At 38.0% G+C, this 21,959-nt stretch overlaps 2 protein-coding genes across 2 annotated transcripts; both read left to right on the top strand.

Moving 5' to 3' along the window:
- Nucleotides 1-2,063: 2,063 nt before the first annotated feature.
- Nucleotides 2,064-6,995, top strand: LOC112056155 (carboxypeptidase B-like). Its single transcript, XM_024096519.2, has 6 exons — nucleotides 2,064-2,134; nucleotides 2,860-3,069; nucleotides 3,399-3,507; nucleotides 4,404-4,526; nucleotides 5,136-5,327; nucleotides 6,385-6,995. Exons 1-6 carry the CDS (start codon nucleotides 2,064-2,066, stop codon nucleotides 6,964-6,966), a joined length of 1,287 nt encoding a protein of 428 aa, XP_023952287.2. The 3' UTR covers nucleotides 6,967-6,995.
- A 2,126-nt stretch (nucleotides 6,996-9,121) lies between these two features.
- On the top strand, nucleotides 9,122-13,971 carry LOC112056157 (carboxypeptidase B-like). The gene is made up of 6 exons (XM_024096521.2): nucleotides 9,122-9,192; nucleotides 9,783-9,992; nucleotides 10,287-10,395; nucleotides 11,744-11,866; nucleotides 12,405-12,593; nucleotides 13,366-13,971. The coding sequence occupies exons 1-6, from the start codon at nucleotides 9,122-9,124 to the stop codon at nucleotides 13,969-13,971; spliced, it is 1,308 nt and encodes a 435-aa protein (XP_023952289.2).
- The last annotated feature ends 7,988 nt before the right edge of the window (nucleotides 13,972-21,959 follow it).

Raw genomic sequence — 21,959 nt, 5'->3', positions numbered from 1 at the left:
ACTATATTATGAGGGTTAAGGACTTTCTGCAAAACACCTTTCGCCAGCGAAGACACGGTCCCCAATATCTGACGTCACCCAGACGTAGGCTTTTTAAATCACGATCTCGGGGGAACCCAGACTCACGCCAAAATACTCTTCCTGAACGGCCCTCTAAACCGAGGTCCGAGTCTCAGAGGTCGAGACGCCCTTAGAAAGCCGTCCCGCCCATCTACTCTACTTCTGCCTTCTGGCCTTATCAGGCGATGCTTCTGCGCTCGCCCAAACCCCCCGATGACGCCTGTGAGGATCCATTAAAGAGCCGAAGGATCCGTCCGAACGATAGGACCGTTAGATCCCACCAGTGCACCCATGGACACCCTTTTTAATATAGAACTAACCCATAATCATCATCATCATTATCAACCCATATTCGGCTCACTACTGAGCTCGAGTCTCCTCTCAGAATGAGAGGGGTTAGGCCAATAGTCCACCACGCTGGCCCAATGCGGATTGGCTGACTTCACACACGCAGATAATTGAGAAAATTATCTGATGTGCAGGTTTCCTCACGATGTTTTTCCTTCACCGTTTGAGACACGTGATATTTAATTTCTTAAAATGCACTCCATACATACATACCCTGGACCGGATTCGAACCCACACCCTCCAGAATTGGAGGCAATGGTGATATCCACTGGGCTATCACGGCTGTCATATTATAAAGCCGAAAACATTTTCTTCGGCTAAATTCTCCCATCAATATTTATTCTTATAATTGAAAATAACATTGGTTATTTATCGATTCTTATTCTCTGATAAGTTTGATCAAGTGGTATTACATCGGCTTTACAGTTTTTGTTGAATCAATTACAATTTCACCTTGACCATAATATAAATATTTTCGGTAAATTTATTATCAAATGACCCTCAAATCTACTAATGTTGTATAACTTCCTATAAATATTATTCCTTAATGTTCCTATTGTCTATACTAATATTAATAAAGAGGTGAAGTTTGTATGTTGGGACGTTGTGAGGTTGAAGGAAATCTCTGGATCTAATAAACCGATTTTAAAAATTCGTTTACTAATAAAAAATCACGTTATTTGTGAGTGTCATAAGATATATAAGATCACGCCACGACCAAAAGGAGCGGAGCATCATTGAAAAGTGTGGCACATTTCCTTTAAATAAATAAATAATCTTTATTACCATACTTATTACTAGGCATACATAAATTCAATTCAATTTTAATTATCGTGCTTAAGCTATATATATAAAAATAAAAAAAAGAAAGGTAATCGCTTAAAGTTACGCAACAAATAGTTATGTAGAATGGAATTATTTTACCTTAAAAAAGATTTTAAAAAAAAGTACGAGACATGTGCTGTCTTAAGACATATCATATCTTTTAAGAATAACTAACTATAAACATGTCTATTTTTTATGAAACGGACGCCCGCGACGTCATCCGCGTAGAATTCAGTTTTTCACAAATCCCGCGGGAACCATGAATTTTTCCGGGATGAATATTAGCCTATGTGTTAATCCAGAGTAAAATCTATTTGCATTCCTAATTTCAGCCAAATCGCTTCAGTAGCCGCAGCGTAAAAGAAGAACAAACATACTTACACACAAACTTTCGCCTTTATAATATTAGTGTGATTCACCTCCACTTTACAATAGGAGATCTAACCTAAAAGTTTTTTATTTAAATTTTATTTTACGGCTTTCTCGGCGGTCGGACAAGATGGACATGGTTCACTTTAAATCGTATTGTTGATGGTTTCAAGTATAAAGATATATAAAGTATTATTGACTACGGAACCCTAAAAACAATATCCGGTACGGTATTATACTTGTACTCTTATTTACATGTAATTGTTCAAAAAAGCCCTTTTGATGCATGACATTTTTGATAAAACAAGCACTATTATTATCTTCTTAACGTCCAAAAATAATGGATGACAATGACTCTTAAATCGATTAACAATCCTTAGCATTGATTAAGATTTAATAAAATGGATTACATTAATTTGTATTCGGTTAAACTGTTTTGGCCTTACCAGAGTTCGGCCAAAATGTTCAAAGTTCTATTCTTTTTATTTGCGACCGTTTTTGTGGTTCACGCCAAACATGAAGAATACATAGGGTGAGATTATGAGAAATGTTATTTTTTTATTTATTTAACTAATATTAAAAAAGAGACATTTAGATATGACCTCTTCTCGATATGATAGGTTCTAATCCGGTCTGGGGGATACACTTTACAGTTTTACGTGCATTTTAAGAAATTAATTATCACGTGTCTCAAACGGTGAAGGAAAAACATCGTGTGGAAACCTGCATACCAGAGAATTCTCTGCGTTGGACCAACGTGGTGGACTAAGGGTCTAACCCCTCTCATTCTGAGAGGAGACTCGAGCTCAGCAGTGAGCTGAATATGGATTGATAGTGGTCATCAATACAGCAATAAGTATATATAAATAAAATTTTAGTGGCTGTCAGGGTTTTTAAGAAGACAGTGTTTTCTTAAGTGCTTATAAATATTTACACAATACTAACAAACCACAAACGACGTCCGTGGCGCAGTGGTATGCGTGGTGGATTTAGAAAACGGAGATCCTGGGTTTGATCCCTGGCTGGGCCGATTAAGATTTTCTAAACCTACCGGCAAAGACGTACCGCCAAGCGATTTTGCGTTCCGTTACGATGTCGTGATGTCGAAAGGGGTGTGGATTATCATACTCCTTCTAACAAGTTAGCCCGCTTTCGTCTTAGATTGTATCATCACTGACCATCAGGTGAGATTGTAGTCAAGGGCTAACTTGTAAATAATAAAAAAATAATAATTATAATGATGAATTAATTTTTCAGTTATACGTTATACGGAGTGACCGTATACGATCGGGACCAAAATGACCAGTTGATGGACATAGTGGAACGTTACACATTGGACGTGTGGTCTTACGCCAGCCTTGAGACTGAGGGTCTCATCCTGGTGGCTCCGGAACTGAAGCCAGTGTTCGAAGATGAAATCACTTCCATCGGCGTCACTTATAGAATAGACACGGACAATATTAAAGAGTAAGTTTTTTTTTATTGAGAAAGAATACAATAGAAACTAATTATGTTAGTAAACGATAATGAACAATTTAAAACTGTTTTAAAAAAGTGTTAAGTAGCCTATTGTTTGGACTGGACCTACAAAGTAGAGTACTTTTCATGAAAAATGTCCTGCGGCTAAAATCTGAATTGGATTTGACAGCGCCTTACACAAATGACAATAAGACTGCCATTACCAAATGACAATATGCGCCATTAATAGCGCCGCGTCTGGGAGACTTGTTTTATGAAAAGAACCGCGCCTTCACATTTTTATAAGTACCGACATATTTTATTATTTTGCTTTACAGAAAGTTGGACTTGGAAGACTTTCTACTGGCTGAAGCTGCGAGAAAAAGCAACAGCAGTAGATCAGAGAGATTTGGCATATCGTTTGACGAAATCCACCGGTGGGCTGTGGTAAAATTATTATTTTTAGTTATTCCACATAGAATAAGTTAGTAGATGCCCCGTGGTTTCACCTGCTTGGTTCCCTTTCCCGTGAGAATAAGAGAATAGAGTATAGCTATATTTTACTCCCGTATCTAAATGATTTAGCTTTCTTATACTTAATATTATAAAGTTGAAGAGTTTGTTAGTTTGTTTGATTGAACGCGCTGATCTCAAGAACTACTGGGCTGATTTGAAAAAATCTTTCAGTGTTAGATAGCCCATTTATCGAGGTTAGCTATAGGCCAACTAGGCCAGGGTATATATTTTATCCCTGTAATCATACGCGAACGGGAACCAAGCGGGTGAAATCGCGCGGCATCTACTAGTGTGTAATATGCTCATAAATAACGTAGCTTTTTATTGGTGAAACAATTTTCAAAATCGATTAATTAGATCCAGATATATCACACTAATATTATAAAGGCGAAAGTTTGTGTGTGTAAGTGTGTAAGTATGTTTGTTCTTCCTTTACGCTGCGGCTACTGAAGCGATTTGGCTGTAATTTAAAATGGAAATAGATTTTACTCTGGATTAACACGTAGGCTACTTTTAATACTGGAAAAATCCGTGGTTCCCGCGGCATTCGTAAAAAACTGAATTTCACGCGGACTAAATCGCGGGCGTCCGCTAGTAAAAAATATGCTCTCTACTTGGATTTTTGAGGGTTTGGACCCTTAAAACCTGCTAAATTGTATAGCTGTCATGGTCTAAATTCCAAAATTGGCTACCGTACTTACCTATGGTAGGAGCATAAGCTGATTGAATTTTAAGTATACAGTGACGAAAATCAAAGCCATTACAAGAGGCTTTTAGTTGGTAACTGTTTTAGAAAATAAAATAATTTTAATTTAATTCTCTTCCAGGTAGACAGATTCCTCGGAGACGTAGCCAGCAGGTTCCCTAGGCTCGCAACAGTTGTCAACGCAGGAAGGAGTGTGGAAGGCCGGAATATTAGGTATTTGAGAATATCCTCAAACAACTTTGCTGTGAGTATCCTGAATATCATACTTACAATATTTTTTGGATTTATAAGGAATATTTGCCCTATCTTATAAAATATGACCAATATTCCAATTCCCCTTTTATGAGTGTTAGGAGTAGGTACGACAATAATTCTGCGGGTGGGGATCGAACCCATGACCTTTCGGTGTTGATTTCGGCCCCTTAACCGGAGAGCCTTCAAGTTAAGTCAAATTACGAGACATCTAATCAAATTGATTTCAGTGAAGCTGAACAAAGTGACCTTGGTCTATAGCCATGTGGCACATCGATTCTCTTTCTACAATAGAAAACGCTTCGAAAATTTTAAATGAAAATTTATGGGAATGACATATCGATCAGAATTGTTATTCCCAAACTATTTTTTAGTTTTCGAAGCGTTAGCTATTTGTTCGACGTGTCACATGGCCCTGGTTACCCTATGTTGATTCAGATCATAAGTATAAGTATAGTCCTGGATTCGAATCTGAAATATAACTATGCTGAAAAGCTGGGAATTGAAGCCACGGCTTTGGGTGCAAAAAGTTATGGTCAAAACCCACTTAGGCACACGGCGTCAAGTAAAATATTAAATTACATCAAACTTCTTCTTGCAGACGAGAACCAAGCCGATCATTGTGATCCAATGCATGCTGCATGCCCGTGAGTGGGTCACCCTGCCAGTGGCTCTGTGGGCCATCCAGGAGTTGGTGATCAACAGCAACAGCAACCAGGACCTGATCAGAGACATCGACTGGATCGTTCTACCCATCGCTAACCCTGATGGATACGAATTTTCCCATACGCGTGTAAGTAACCAGAGTTTAAAATTCCATTACCGTCGATGTCTTTACAATCGTTTAGTTATATTTGGGAAGCCGGGGAGGCTAAATTTGCAGTCACTAAAGCGTCATGGGTCAGATTAGATGATAGGAAGAATAAATGGTAATATACTTTTCGTTGTCAGCGGTGGAAAAAAAACTATAGACTACAGACTACTTCCATTACTTTTGATTAACAGAAATACAAGGGTTTTATTTTGTAACTTTGAATCCCTCCCTTTACTTTACGTTACGCTCAAACAATTACATTCTTCTGCTTATCTGACGTGCTGGTTGAGTATTTCTGAAGTTAGGTTTATTTTTTATCGCCCTAAACGTACCCACCGATATTAAGGGCTCATACTTTGTGGAGGAATTCAACGACGTGCAAGATATACCTACCTCTTCGGCTTCTCTACTATTAGTTGATAGCAAACTTAAATATTTACCTAAACTTGCCATAAGATCAACAGGCGCATAGCATAATCTTAGATTGTCGTCATTTTTGGATATGTAAGTATTTGATGATAGAACTAGACGGAAACACGTCCTGTGCCTTTCCTACTCTATCCTAACATAACTGGAGACTGGGGATTCGGGGGCTATATCCCCAAAGTGCGGCTGATAAAACCAGTGCGGCAATTTTAAATATTACTTAAATAGAAATTTAGTGATATTTTTTTTTTTTTTAAGAGCTGTGATAGCCCAGTGGATATGACCTCTGCCTTCGATTCCGGAGGGTGTGGGTTCAAATCCGGTCCGGGGGTCATGCACCTCCAACTTTTAAGTTGTGTGCATTTTAAGAAATTAAATATCAGGTGTCTCAAACGGTGAAGGAAATCATCGTGAGGAAACCTGCACACCGGAGAGTTTCTTAATTCTCTGCGTGTGTGAAGTCTGCCAATCCGCATTGGGCCAGCGTGGTGGACTATTGACCTAACCCCTCTCATTCTGAGAGGAGACTCGAGCTCAGCAGTGAGCCGTATATGGGTTGATAACGACGACGACGATAGTTTTTTTATAAAAAAAAAATATTTTTTTTCAGACCCGAATGTGGAGGAAGAATCGACGAACTGGCTTCACCCCCTCCAATTGCATTGGCGTGGACCTCAACAGGAACTTCAACCACAATTGGGGAACTGCTTCCAGCAACAACCCATGCAGTGACACCTTCCACGGCCCAAGAGCATTCTCCGAACCAGAATCTGTCGTCACGAGGAACATTCTATCTGAATTCAGAACCAGAATAGCTATGTTCCTGGATGTTCACAGCTTCGGAAGCTTAATCCTCTACGGCTTCGCCAACAGGCAGTTGCCACCAAACCAACCGATGTTAAACAGAGTTGGCAACGACATGGCGCGAAGAATCGACGCAGTCAAATGGCCACAGAATAGAAACTATAGAGTTGGCAACAGCGCTACCATTCTGTACACAGCTTCGGGCGTCTGTGGTGATTACGCTCAAGTAGCTATTGGTACTGGCCTTTCGTATACATATGAGTTGCCAGCTCATAGAAACCTAAACAATATTAATGGTTTCTTGGTCGACCCTGCGTTCATTCGTCAAGCTGGTTTCGAAACCTGGGAAGGTATCAAGGTGGCTGCCCGCTTCATTGCTCGCAGATGATCAAATCTATGAAGATATTATGGCTACGGTTTCTACTATGATAAAATATAACTATTTATTTTTACTTGTAGTTTTGTTTACTTTTATTTATAGTTCTTCTAGCCCTTGGGCCCAGAACAAAATATTTATAAATGACCATACTACTTAAACTTTGTGCATGTGACACAATATTCCAGAAAACCGCCCTAACATTTATCATCGTTCATCAGTTTGTCCCACTCGCCATGAATATCCTATAAACAAAGTTAAAACAGTATGAAGACATGGTTTGTTCTATTATTTTAAGTACTTTAATTCCCGAGTGTGGTTTTCTTTTGGATGTAATAGGTAAGATGACAGCACTAATGCTTAGTAAAACTAAAAGTCAACACAGGAGAAATGAAACGCGTTGTTATGGGTTTTAAAAAAAGAACGGACCAACTAATCTCCTGGCATCATCCAGACCGTAATCTACATGCTATACTGAGTTTAAAACTGTAAACAGAATGCATATTATGCACCTTACATCGCCTGGTCTAGATTCTCCTTCCGATTTACACGAGTTTATATGAAGTCAGTATCGGTGCCAGTTTTATAGACAAGCCATCGCTGGACGTTTCTTGTTGCATTTATTTATTCAATGACAAGATATCCTTTGATTGCGAAGTGCGAACCCACAGATAACAAAATATTCATTTATTCATTAGTACTACTGTTAAGTGACGATGCAGTCAAAATATGGAAGCGGGGTTACCAATTGCGCCAGAGAGTTCGTTGTTTAGACGAGACGAGAGTCATTCTTAGAGTTACATTGCATCTACGCATCTACGTGCAATGGTAGTGGAGGAGATGCGGGCATGCAGGTAGAGGTCCTGGCTTTAAAAATAGGTGACCGTTCTATGCTCACCAGGTTTGGTTTCCAGCGCTGGCTTGGCATTTAAAAAAGTTATACTAGGCCAATAATACGAGTATATGCTCTTGACCGAATTGTTTTTTTGGCCACAGCGGCCAACCTTATGGTGAGACTAACCATGTACATAGGAGATATTATAGTGCAAAAATGTGTGATTATATAATGATTTAATTATTTTGCTATCATCCGCGAAAAGTCGTTTCGACTTTGATGAACTTCCGCAAAGTAACGCCTGCTTCTATCCAATATTCAAAAATTTGTGCGCAAGCACAGGTGCACTCTGTATTCCCTCACTCTCATAGTGCAATGAGACGGCAAACCAACACGATCGGTGAATGCTTAGGCGAAGGACCGACGGCTTTAAGTGACTTCGAGGCACGGGGGTATACCAGCCCAAGTGAGACTGGCAACCGAAACAAAAATCACCAAATCAAACCTATGTCCAGACGACACGACTGATTTTTTTTAAACAAAAAAAAAACTCTATTAATGTTATTGTGTTCATGTCAGTACAATTGCTTTCAAAGATCGATTACAATGGATTTTACATTTTTTCACGTTCACAAGTTATAGAACGAAAACCTGCAATAGCCAGATATACCTCATTTTATAAATGAAGGCTGAAAGTTTGTCAACAATTGCTCCTACATCGTATTATGGAGTTAGGACCGTGGTGGCTTTAAAAGGTCGTCATCAACCCATATTCGGCTCACTGCTGAGCTCGAGTCTCCTCTCAGAATGAGAGGGGTTAGGCCAATAGTCCACCACGCTGGCCCAATGCGGATTGGCAGACTTCACACACGCATTATGTGTCCATACGCTAGATAATCCTTCGCTGGAGGCCCTTTAGTGGTAAGTCTAATCTTTAAGTAGTTGATCATAATGCATTCTAGGGGGATCCTTTAAGCCTACACCCAAGGTCACAAGTCCTGGGACCTGCTCGAGGTGTTTCTTCTACCACAAAACGATGGTGTTACGTTGTATATGGTAAGAACATATGTTGACAAGTTTCAGCCTTCATAAAATGAAATATGTCCGGCTATTACAGGTTTTAAGTCAATTGGTTTCACGTGCAAAACGTCAAATATTTCGCAAGATTAATTTTTATCATTATCAATTATATTAAGCTGCTAATTATGTCGTCTTAAACACAAACATTGACATTGATCATCTAAAAGATTGAAGGGTTTTGTTTTATCAATAAAAGTCTAGATTTTATTGTGACTTGTTTAATACATCGTTGGTCATTGTAAAGTGACCAACATGTTGAAATATATTTTATTCTTTGCCGCGGCGATTTGTTTGACTCAAGCCAAACATGAAGAATACTTTGGGTGAGTATTTTTAACTTTACAAACAAAAAAAAAACAAAAACCAAGTGAGTATCGGGGCACGCGATTTACGTTGCGTTTTACAGTTGTACGTCACGAATGCCGACTTAAAATAAAAATAATGGTAGTTCTTAATTGTGATTATTTCATATGTTACGCTTCTGTATTATTTCATATGTGCATAAACAAAAGTTTAGCTGGCAGAGAGGGGACACTTCAAGGCTCTAACAAAATTTGCACTTTAAAACGTAGTTTGAATATAATATTTCACAAACAATAAATTGAAAAATATCTACAATATTTTTAAAAACCAACGACTCCACATTGCGGTACGAACGAGTAAAAAAATTATACCCGCTTAACATGTAACGGTCTAAACTTTATTTTACTACCTTCCATACTTACTTATATTAAGTCGGTAAAAAAGGAGCTTTTATAAAACTACTATGTCAGGCTTTCGATAGAGAAGTAAGTTAAAATACTAAAACCAAAACAGCAAAAAAAAGAGAATTATAATAAGGCATCAACGTGAAATTTCAAGGAAAGTGAAAGTGAAGTTTAATAAGTAACGAATTTTTTTTTCTAATTTTCAGACATTCTTTATATGGGGTCCGCGTCCACACCATGGAACAGGCCCAACTTTTGATTGGGTTGGTGGAACGTCTGTATTTGGACATATGGTCGTACCCCAACCCACTGAATGAGGGTCTCATCCTAGTGGCTCCTAACAAAAAGGCTGAATTCGAAAAATTCGTCTTAGCTATAAATGCGACATGCAGAATTGACACTATGAATATCAAAGAGTAAGTAATAGTCAATAGACTCAGGGATAAGCTGGCCTATTCAGGAAAAAAAACAAAGTCACTGACTTTGGTTTTCTGCGAAACTCTTCATTTTGCTCACAAGCTCGCTCCATTGCCCGCTTTGAGTGACTTTGAGCCTTCGAAGAAGTTTGATGTTGTTTGTCAACAAATCTTCTACAATAAAAGAATATTACAACTTCTGTGCCGATTTAACTTCAGTGCGAAGTTAACAATCCCTCTTCAATGCACCAATTTTCTTAAAATTCCCATACTAAAATATCGTCACATTTATAGAAAACTGGACTTGGAAGATCAGCTGATGGAAGAAGCTCATAAGAAGAGCAATGCTAGCAGATCTGAGAGATTCGGTTTGTCCTTTGACGTCATTCATCGTTTTGCGGTGGTAAGTTGGTCATTATTATTAATTAAATAGTTCTTCTCTTGTAGGAGACCTACCATTTTTATTTATTTGAATAAAACTTTATTTTTTAGTTTTATTCATTGAGTATATTAGCTATGCCCTCATGACACATGCAGACTATTAAGGTTTTTGAAATTGTCGTTTTGTATGAAAAAATTTAAACGTTTTTTTTTCACGTATTTTTTATTTGTGTTAATCGAAGTAATCACCCATGCAATCAATGCATCTTTGCCGTCGCAGTGGCAGTTTATTGATGCCCTTCTTAAAGAATGCAGCTGGACGGGAGGCAACAAATTCCTTAAAGGCATTTTGTACTGCCTCTCGGATATTGAATTTTATTCTCGCCAAGAAGTTATCCAAATTATGGAAAAAGTAGTAGTCTGTTGGCGCTAGGTCCGTGAGTAAGGCGGATGCCGGAGAGCTTCCAACCCCAGTTCTTGCATCTTGGAGACCATCAGCCATGTAGTATGAGGTCGTGCAGGAGCAGCGCAGAGGAGCGATTGACCAATGCTGGTTGGAGATGTGCCAGCTTCTCCATCAGTACACATCTGCAGTAATGTTCATCCCGTTTGTTAAGACGCTGTGATGAATCACACCGGCGCTAAACCATCGAACAGTGACCATCACTTTTCTAGAGGTAAAATTTTGTTTAGGGCATTGCTTAGGTGCTGAACCAAGATCCTACTAAGCCGTAAGCGCTCAGCAAGTTTTAGCTGAGCGGTTGCGGCTATCAAACAGAATCCATTTTTCATCGCAGGTTACAATGCGGTTCAAAATTCCTTCATTTGTGTGTACTTCGCGGTGGCGATTATTGAGTTCGTAGGGCTCCGTAAACGTCGTTGCGTGCCGCTTATGCCGCGCTGCTGCCAGGACGGTACTCATATTCCAAAATTACCCGAATTTTTAACGTATCCATGATGACGATAAAGACTGAAATGCGATGAAAATTTAACACTAATCAAGAAACAAAATGATTACTTTTGGAAAAAGAATTCCATGTTTTTAAAATAAAATTAATTTGAAATTTGAATTCTGAGCCAAACAAAAAATATTTTGATTTGAAATGGCCAATATTGCAGAACGGCAATTTCATAGGTACCTATTATTATGAAAAATAATGTAACATATGCTTAATATTATAAAGCTGAAGAAATTGTTTGCTTGAACGCGCTAATCTCAGAAACTGGTTCGTTCAGTTTTAGATAGCCTATCTAAGCGCGGTATCACCCGCGTGGCGTCAGCTAGAAGTTTCTAAGTAAGTGTATGAATGCAACAAATAAAATTAAATTCGGAACACGTGGAGACTATGGAGTGTCTATATTGCTTCCAGGTGGATCGATACCTCGTGGATGTAGCCAACAGGTTCCCGAGAGTAGCTCGGGTGGTCTCCGCTGGAAGGAGTGTTGAAGGTCGTGACATTAAATACTTGAGATTATCCACTGACAACTTCACAGTAAGTAGTTTGTATTTTTTGTTTGTACTCTCTTGGCTTTTTGTCCAAAAAATATGTCTTGCAGTGGACTCCTTCGGCTGATATTTATATATATATTTTAATTTTATTCTTTACAAGTTAGCCCTTGATTAGAATCTCACCTGATGGTAAGTGCTGATGTAATCTTCGATGGAAGCGGGCTAACTTAATAGGAAGATGAAAATCCACACCCTTTTCGGTTTCTACACGGAATTGTATCGGAACGTAAAATCGCTTGGCGGTACGTCTTTGCCGGTAGGGTGCTACCTAGCCACGGCCGAAGCCTCCCACCATCCAGACATGGGCCAATTAAGAAAATCTCAATAGGCCTAGCCGCTTTTCCTCTAGATCTTTAAATCATATCCAAATCAAACTTGGTAAGCTACTGACGAATTTTTTCAACAAGAGTTAAGAAAATTATTTATTACATCTTATGAGGAAACTAATTTCAATAGTTACACTCTTGTAGGTAAAGCATATTTAGCAAATAAAAACTAAGTTTTGTATTATATATTTTCAGAACAGAAACAAACCAGTCATCTTCATCCAATCTCTTCTACACGCTCGTGAATGGGTCACCCTCCCTGTGACACTGTGGGCCATCCAGGAACTGGTGATCAACGTCACTGATCAGGATCTGATCAGAGACATCGACTGGATCATCCTCCCAATAGCCAATCCTGATGGATATGAGTTCTCCCACACCACAGTGAGTATCCGCTACGGCCTTCTACCGCTGGAGGTAAAGGGCTTTCAAACACCACGGTCTTAATTCACCTCCAATGGCCCCTATAATCCGCTTGATAACGTCAGTCTACTTACTGTGTGATTGACCAGCACTAGGCTTCCCGGTGCAACCAACGTCCATCGACTCTTCGAACTCAATTCCCCGCACATCAATTCAGTCAGTTAGTTAGTTAAGAGTTAACACATTCAATGTAAGATGGTAACGAGGTACAAGTTAGTTAGTTTAACTCAGATCTCATTTCATGTTTAGTGACGATGTCAATGATTTTAAAGATGTTAGACTACTGTTAGATGTGTTACTAGCGTATGAAAATGAGGCGCTCAAAAGAGGAAATTTATACACAAATCAATGTTAGTTATGGTCAACCACGAACGTTATTTAAACAAGTAATATCGTCTATAATGTCGAGTTGTGTGTTCAGGAAGTGTAAAAACTATACATTTATACATAAATATATAATGAAGTTAAATACAAAATTGTGCATGTGTGCGCTCAGTGTTGTAGCCTATTATTCGGATCATTTTTTGCGGTGATTTTGTAGGGACGTTACCGATCTATAGTATAAAATTATCATTGGACGATGTAGTCTAAGATGGAAGCAGGCTACAAAACAAAGTACAAGTTTATTTTACCCATATCTCAGCTTCTACGTGGTATCATACTGGAATGCTATATCGCTTGGCAGTACGTATTTGTCTTAACTGTATCCTAATATTTTTGATTCTATTTACAGACCAGGATGTGGCGCAAAAACCGGCGTCGGGGCCACCACGCGTCCTGCGTAGGCGTCGACCCTAACAGGAACTACGATTACTTCTGGGGCACCGCTTCCAGCAGGGACCCTTGCAGTGAAACCTTCCACGGTCCCAGAGCCTTCTCAGAACCGGAGACGCAAATCACCAGAAACATCATCAACGCCTTCAGAGACAGAATGAGATTGTACCTTGACATCCACAGTTTTGGGAGCATGATCCTTTTCGGTTTCGCTGCACCCGCCCCTGGTAGAATGCCCCCAAATGTTGACACCTTGAGGTCAGTTGGGACACAAATGGCTCGAGCGATTGATGCAGTTAAATGGAGAAATCACCCAAATTATAGAGTGGGTAACGTTGCACAACTGTTGTCAGTTGCATCAGGAGGTGGTACTGACTGGGCTCTGCACGTCATGCCGAACAGGCTGTCTTACGCTTACGAACTACCCGCGTACAGAAATCAGAGAACCGTGAATGGATTCCTCGTTGAACCAGCTTTCATCAGACAAGCTGGTTTTGAAACTTGGAGGGGTATTAGAGTCGCAGCTCGCTTCGTTGTCCGCAATAGGGCACTTTTTGAGGATTAATTTGTGTTTAGAATGAAATTCTAAACACAAATTAATGTCGTGAATTTCGATTATGTGCCAAGCCAATCGCCACTTTTGTATAACACTAAACTGATGGGAATTTAAAAACACATTGTATCTATGGATTAAAAGTAATAGTGTTAATTTATTAAAAGTATTAATTTATTAATTTTTATTTATTTCGATGAAGCCACACGTCTTAGCTATTGTCTTATTTACTTTACCTCGTAGTGTTCAACATAGAAATTATTTATAAACTTTTCATTTTAACCTTGGAACAAAATAAATTAATCTTGAAAATAAAATAAAAAGACCTTCAAAATAATATAAGTTCACCACCAAAAATTCACCATCAAGACTCAAAGTTTTACCCAAATATTTTTATAAGATACCAAAAAAACTACCAAAAAAATACAAATCATAAGAATACGAGTACATACCTGCTAAAACTATACTTCAGTTTCTCTTTTCTTTCTCTTTTTTCTTTCTTGAATTTGGTCTTAGATATACAAAAACTGGATAATTCTGACAATATTACAATATACAGTACATAGCTCACACGGGCGAAATGATAACCTTACTTGATAGCTTAATATTTTTATTGAGTTCATCAAAAGGCTTAAACTCAGGAAGGTAAAGGATGGGATAACACCTGCCCTCTGAGTGTTCAAAAGAACTAGGAACGCTACAAAGTGAATAAAGAGTGATAATATTTCAGCTTGAATTGTTGGAAAGACGAATTCTGGTTCGTGACCATTTTCTCCACTCGTTTTTTTTCATTTTTCATCCATATTTCAATGGCCGCCGAGCTCGTTGAATAATAAATATGAAAATAGTTTTGCATAAATTTACACTTGTTTTTGTGTTTTAAAAATGAGGTAGTTGCAAGAATTTTTAATGTCATGAACATTTAAATTTATCGGAACTCATCATTATCAGCCGATGGACACCTTAGACTCAAATTCACCAGCAAAATTTTGTGTGTCATTTATTGAAAGGGACAAGGTAAACTCACACATCAAAAATATTTAACACCAAAAAATATATCCTGTGTTCCTACACCTCACAACTACAAATATAAATGTCTGTATTAGCACGAGTAACTTTAACAGGTGCCATTACAGACATAGTCCGCCAGCGTGATGGACTATTGGCATAGTCCCTTTCATTCTCAGAGGAGACTCGTGCTCAACAGTGAGCTGAATATGGGTTGCTAATAATGATGGCTCGTATCTTAATAACCCTTATTATGCAACTGTTTCATAATCTACAAAAGGCTTTCAAAATCCATATTGTACAGTTTTTATGTCATTATTAGAGCTTATATAAACGGACACTGGTCCATCGAGTCTGGACCATGAATACAGCCATTATTTACTGTCAAGCCACGGCCTCGAACAGCATGCAGGCTGTAAATCTGTCTACTCGCGGCAGATGAACATTTTGACGTTCACACTAACAATGTGTGTGACAGTGACATTTTGAACACAATGTTAAGATCTATGTGGAAATGTGTCTAATAATTCTATTTAATTCTCGCTAATGCTACAGACCTTCAGTTTTAACTGTCGTACAGTTAAGTCCGTGGGTAGGCAAAACTCTAAAAGTGCGTTTTTGAGTTTGTTATCGCCACGTTGCAACGACTTGTGGTACGGACGACTTCAGTGTGCTCGTGGCGTTCGAGCCGTCCACATCTCTTGTTGTGTAATTCTTTATGGGTTGCTTGGGATAGGGAGTGTTTGTTAACAGTCAAAGGATCCTTTAACCCTACACACAACGTTCACAAGTGCGTGACTTCATTTAAGGTCATTCTTTGCCATTCTAGGGTCTTATTTTGGTTACAGTTTGATTTGTTAATTGTTAATAAGTTGTCCTGACAAATGTTGTGAACCTTTGTTCGACATTCGTTTTATTATTTTTCTAATCACTTTTAAATTAAACTAAAAGTTAAACAGATAATCTAAATGGACTACGTTTTATACTTGAGGGTCTGGACTCTTGAAATGTTTTTTTTTATTCTTTACAAGTTAGCCCTTGACTACAATCTCACCTGATGGTAAGTGATCATGCAAAGATGGGAGCGAGTTAACTTGTTAGGAGGAGGATAAAAATCCACACCCCTTTCGGTTTCTACACGACATCATACCGGAGCTCTAAACCGCTTGGCGGTACGTCTTTGTCGGTAGGGTCGTAACTAACCTCGGCCTCCCACCAGCCAAATGAAGTCTAAATAATAAAAGGAAATACCAGGTACTAACGTAAGATTGTTTTTATGTTATGATTATTATTTAATCAAATATGCTTATTTCTAATACCTCATGATAATAATTATCTTGTAGATTATCAAAAAAATACGTTTAATATTTAGACAATTGAAACCTTCCAAGATTCAAACTCCATAATTGACTACCGTATTTATCTATGGTAAAAGTATGGCCTAACAAACTTTAAGCCTTCTTAAACTGCGGTATATCTGAAGATCCCAAGCTCTAAGTGTATGGGAAGGGTTCAAAGTTTCTACGCGGACGAAGTCACCGGTATCTAATAGTTGTAAAATTGTAGCAAGCTTTGATAAGCAATTAGTTAAGCAACCAACTTTACGGAAGCATATTAAATTTCTGATCGTTCGGAGCGACACTGGGATTTTAAAATAAGTTTTCCCGCGATGTCGACACAAGGGACATTGGCGGATCAATTTTCAATTTGGAAATTTTCATTGGCGCGGAAACTTTGCGGTTTCCCTTTTTTTTTAATAATGCGTCAAAAATTAAATCGGAAAAAGAAAATTATCTTGGAAGTAACTAAAAGTTTTATTATTGAAGTTTATTCCGGGACCGAATAGCATTTTATTGAATTGGGTGTGTAACAGATGAAAATGCCTATTATTTTTATTATTGACTACTTCAGCTTTTTTAACCGATTTAAAAAAAAAGGAGGAGATTCTCAATTCGAGTCCATGTTTTTTAATATTTATTATATGTAATTTTGAGAATATACTCAGTACCTACAATGTTGTCATTTAAAGGCTTGTTCTTACAATCTTTCATCCCCGTATTCTCACGGGAACCGGAACTTAGTATTCTTTATATAGAAAGTTTTACAAGTGCGTCCACTGGTCCGCATCGGACGTATCGAATCAAACGGATTACCTGTATCTATTACTATACTTATATTAAATCTGTAGAGTGGTCAATTCTGTACATGAAGTATATTTCCAAAACATCGCAAGGAAACCTGCATACCAGAGAATTTTCTTAATTCTCTGTGTGTGTGAAGTCTGCCAATCCACATTGCGCCAGCGTGGTGGACTATTGGCCTAATCCCTCTCATTCTGAGAGGTGACTCGAGTTTAGCAGTGAGCCGAATATGGGTTAATAATGACGATGATGATTCATTTGTTAATAAACAAAATAACATGAACTGTGTTAAATTTTCACTTTGTGTGTTATTTAACGAAAATTATTACCACCTCATGAAAAAATAATCTGAACAAAAGTATTCAAGGAATTAATGTCTCTAAAATAACCCACAATGATGCCAGTCAGTGTTTCGTGAAATTACAGTAGGTAGCCTTCATTAAAACTTTACGTAGTCTGTGGTTAAAATCCACCCTCAAGGACAATACTTTAGTGCGAAACTGTCGTTAACAGTTTCGAAAACGTTTATAGTTTTTTTATACCGCCAAGCGATTTAGCGTTTCAGTACGATACCATGCAGAGGTATGGGTAGATAATAAACTTTTACTTTTTTTCAAGCCTGCTTCTATCTTAAATTGCATCGTCACATAAAATGAGGTCAAGGTTTTGACAGTCTGCGTGGCGCAGTGATATGCACAGTGGATTTACTGTGGAAGTTCTGGGTTCGATCCCTGGCTGTGGTGATTGAGCTTTTCTTAATTGGTCCAGGTTTGACTGGGCTTCGGTCATGGCTGGTTATCACCGTAAGGCGTACCCCCAAGCGATTTCCCGTTCCGGTGCGATGTCGTGTAGAAACCGCAAGGGGTGTGGATTTTCATCCTCCGCCTTACAAGTCAGCCCGCTTCCGTCATGGATCGCAACATTACTTACCATCAGGTGAGATTGTAGTCAAGAGCTTACTAGTAGTAGCTTAGTAGTAAGAATAAAAAAAACTTGTAATTGAATTTAAAAAAAAATGACACTCAATTTAATCGATACATTAACTACAGAAGTTTTCGAGACATTAACTTGTACTAGGGTCACATCAAATATCTAGACACTGTGGTGTTCGTGTTTTTGGTTCGCCACTAAGAATTTAGAATAAACGGAAACCGCGAAATGAAAACATTGAATTTGAATATTTTGAAAGTTATTCTGAAATATTATCGCTTTAATATTATAAAACACTAGAAATAGAGCATTAGTAGCCATACTCAATACACTCCTAGTACTAATATGTAAAAACTAAATAGATTTTAGATTTTTTTCGAATTGTAACAGACTCCGAATCGTCTCTATGTTGGCAATCCTTACTTAGGTGTTATAGCTTCTAATTTCATTTATTGCGATATTTTTCACGTAACTATAAACACTAATTCAGTAGAGATGAGGACACTAGACTCTAAATAAAGAAACACTTAAAACCCTTAATATTCCACAATTGGAACCCTGATTATACCCCACACTATGAGATAAACAAGTAAAAAAATCATACCCACTTTACATTTAGGAGAATAACCCTAAAAAGATATTTTTCAAGTAATATTTATTATTTTACTTAATTGTGTAATTAAATATCACGTGTCTCAATCGGTGAAGGAAAACATCGTGAGGAAACCTGCATACCAGAGAATTATCTTAATTCTCTGCGTATGTGCCAATCCGCATTGGGCCAGCGTGGTGGACTATTGGCCTAACCCCTCTCATTCTGAGAGGAGACTCGAGCTCAGCAGCCGAATATGGGTTGATGACGATTTATTATTACGTCGACATTTTTAATTAGTACATGCACATTCTAAATTACAGCTTTCTAGTGATAACTCTGCACTTGGCCACAGAAAGACAGACTGACGGACATGGCGAAACCTCTCTCCTTTTTGACCGAGTTTTCTTGTTGACTACGGAACCCTAAGGCAACCAAGTGCTAGCATAATATAACAACAGAATCTTATTTGTGGTACGTCTGGTCATCACAGGCTGTTGTTCTATTTAAAGAGGAAGTCAGATAGTCTCGGCGGGTATTCAGTCAGGTCGACGTATACAAATCTCGGCCACCAGTAAACGTCCAGTGCAGAGCGCGGCGGAGTCACGTAGCGAGGACAATATTTTTCCTTTACGCCTTGTCCCGTTGTAAGGCTGAGGTTGCACCATTGGTCATCTATATGGTAGGGATCTGGAGCTTATACCCATTACGCTGCTTCAATACAAGTATAAATAAACGATTCAGGTGTTGATGTTACTGAGCCATGATAGCCCAGTGGATATGACCTCTGCCTCCGATTCCGGAGGGTGTGGATTCGAATCCAGGGCATGCACCTCCAACTTTTTAGTTGTGTGTACTTTAAGAAATTAAGCATCACGTGTGTCAAACGGTGAAGGAAAAACATCGTGAGGAAACCTGCATACCAGAGAATTTTCTTAATTCTCTGCGTGTGTCAAGTCTGCTGCATTGGCCCAGCGTGGTGATGATCAGACGTTAATAATAATTTACGGGACCGAATAAGCGTGCTTAGACATAGATGTAACAACGCCAAATTCCGAATTCCAACCTGAGAATTTTTACTGAAAATTAGATGAAGTATTTATCGGTCCGAGCCCAGGACTCTAACCTGGACCTCAAGATCCGAAGCCACAATGCTAACCACTAACGATTAAAAAATATTTTGTTATACAACGAGATTTTTTTAGGCTTGTGCTTGTTATGCTCAGAACAAATTTTAAGCTATGTGGAAACCATAATATTCGCTTACTGACATAAAAACATTTTTTATGAGCTATATGGTAGAAATAAGGCCGCTTCGTAAACAAAACCTTTGTTCCAAGCTATATGGTAACCATAATGGTCGCTAACTTTTGTGGAGGAGCCACAAAACCTTTGTTCCGAGCTAAAGGGCAAACCAAATAAAGAAAAAAATATAAAACAAACATAAATAAAGAAATCTTCGTAGCATATAAAACATTCCTTTCAGTGTACACTATTCTTTACTGTACGGAGGAATTTCTTGAATTCCGTCCATTATTGCTTACCTGCGTTGAAAAACAACGGGATTTCCTCCCGGCGTGTGCTTCTTATCCCGGCGCTACCCCGGGCTTGGCACTACCCCTCGCTACCCCGGACTCGGCACTACCCTACGCTACCCCCAGGCTCGGCGCGGAATACTTTATGAGACATCCACACCCTTGTGTTGCTGTTATCTATTGATTTATGGCGCTTAAGGAAAGTATGGAATTTAATAAATATTACTATCTTTTATACGAAATCTTTTAAGTGTTATTTGTATTATATTTTGTGTTATATGCCAATGTGTGATCTAAGAAATGATCAAATTGGCGTTGCAAAATAACCATGTGTTCATCAATAGTTATTATTCTAAAGTCAAACTCGAAGTAACTTTTATCAACAAATTAAATCTAGTTTAGCTCGTATAACTAGCTGAGGCCGTGCGGTTTTACCCGCGTGGTTCCCGTTCCTGTAGCAATATGGGGATAATATAGTTTAAATCCTTCCTCGATAAGTAGGCAATCTAACACTAAAAGATTTTTTCAAATCGGAGCAGTAGTTCCTGAGATTAGCGCCCTAAAGCAAAGAATCAAACATTGTTTGTTTCTCTTCAACTTTTTAATATTAGTTTAGATATTTACCTACCTATCTCTAGAAATCAAGTCAAACTGAAATGGATTTATTTTGACTACAAATCGTTAGATTTTAACGGTATCTATACTGCCTTTCTTGATGAATACTGTTTACTAAGAAATAAATTAAAAATGAAGGTAGAAAACGCATGTCATTTCATAACTTATTTATTTTAAATTATGTATGGTTTGTTTATAAAATGTTATATAAAAAATATTAACCATATCCAATTGTTCTAAGCTTATTAATCAAAGGAGATCATTCATTTTGGTCCCTTTTTGAAAGTGCCGGCCAACAAAAAAAAATGGCATGAATCGTTAGAACTAGTCATTTGGAGTAATAGCTAATATGGCATAAAAGTTGTCAGGTGGCTCTGAACCAAATTATACAGGTTTGATGATTCGTTATTTAAATACATTTTGTCAATTTTTAAAAGTGCCCGCTAAGAAAAAAAAAACTAGAACTACAATCTTTGTGCCATACTAACTATTGCTCCAAATGGGCAGTTCTAACGATACGTATCAGTTTTTTTTTCTTGGCGGGCACTTTTGGAAATCGACAAAATGTTTGGAAATAACGAATCGTCGAACCTGTATAACATGGTTCAGAGCCCTCCTACAACTTTTATGCCATATTGGCTATTGCTCCAAATGGCTAATTCTAACGAGTCGTGCCATTTTTTTTTGTTGGCCGGCACTTTAAAAAAGAGCCCAGAAATGTATGGAGCGTGAATGATCTCCTTTATTTTCATTAATTTAAGAAAAAGTTAATTATAATTATTGTTAGGTGTGTTAAGAAAAAGTTAATTATAAATATTATTAGGTGTGAAATGACTAGTAATTTATACCCTCATTTTTAATTTGTTTGTTGGTAAACAGTACTCATCAAGAAAGGCTGTAGTAAGTATCAGTTTTAGATAGAAAGTAATAACAAACCATATTAAATTTACTAATTACTGTGCAAGTGGAAATTGAACTCTGTCACGCTTGAACGTGTATCAATAACAGTTCCGAACTGATCGTTCTATGAATACATAATGAATGCGTTATAAATGACTTTTTGCTCGTTCCATCGCAAAATGACACGAGCGAATTGATTTCGCATATTGAGAACCTCTGATTTAGTTAGATATACTATTTATAGCAGATTCCAAAAATAAGAAAATCAAGTCGAACAAA

This window comes from Bicyclus anynana, chromosome 23, assembly GCF_947172395.1.
Source record: "Bicyclus anynana chromosome 23, ilBicAnyn1.1, whole genome shotgun sequence".
NCBI lineage: Eukaryota > Metazoa > Arthropoda > Insecta > Lepidoptera > Nymphalidae > Bicyclus > Bicyclus anynana.
The sequence above is the reverse complement of the archived record's forward strand: the minus strand, read 5'-3'. Positions and strand labels throughout refer to the sequence as shown.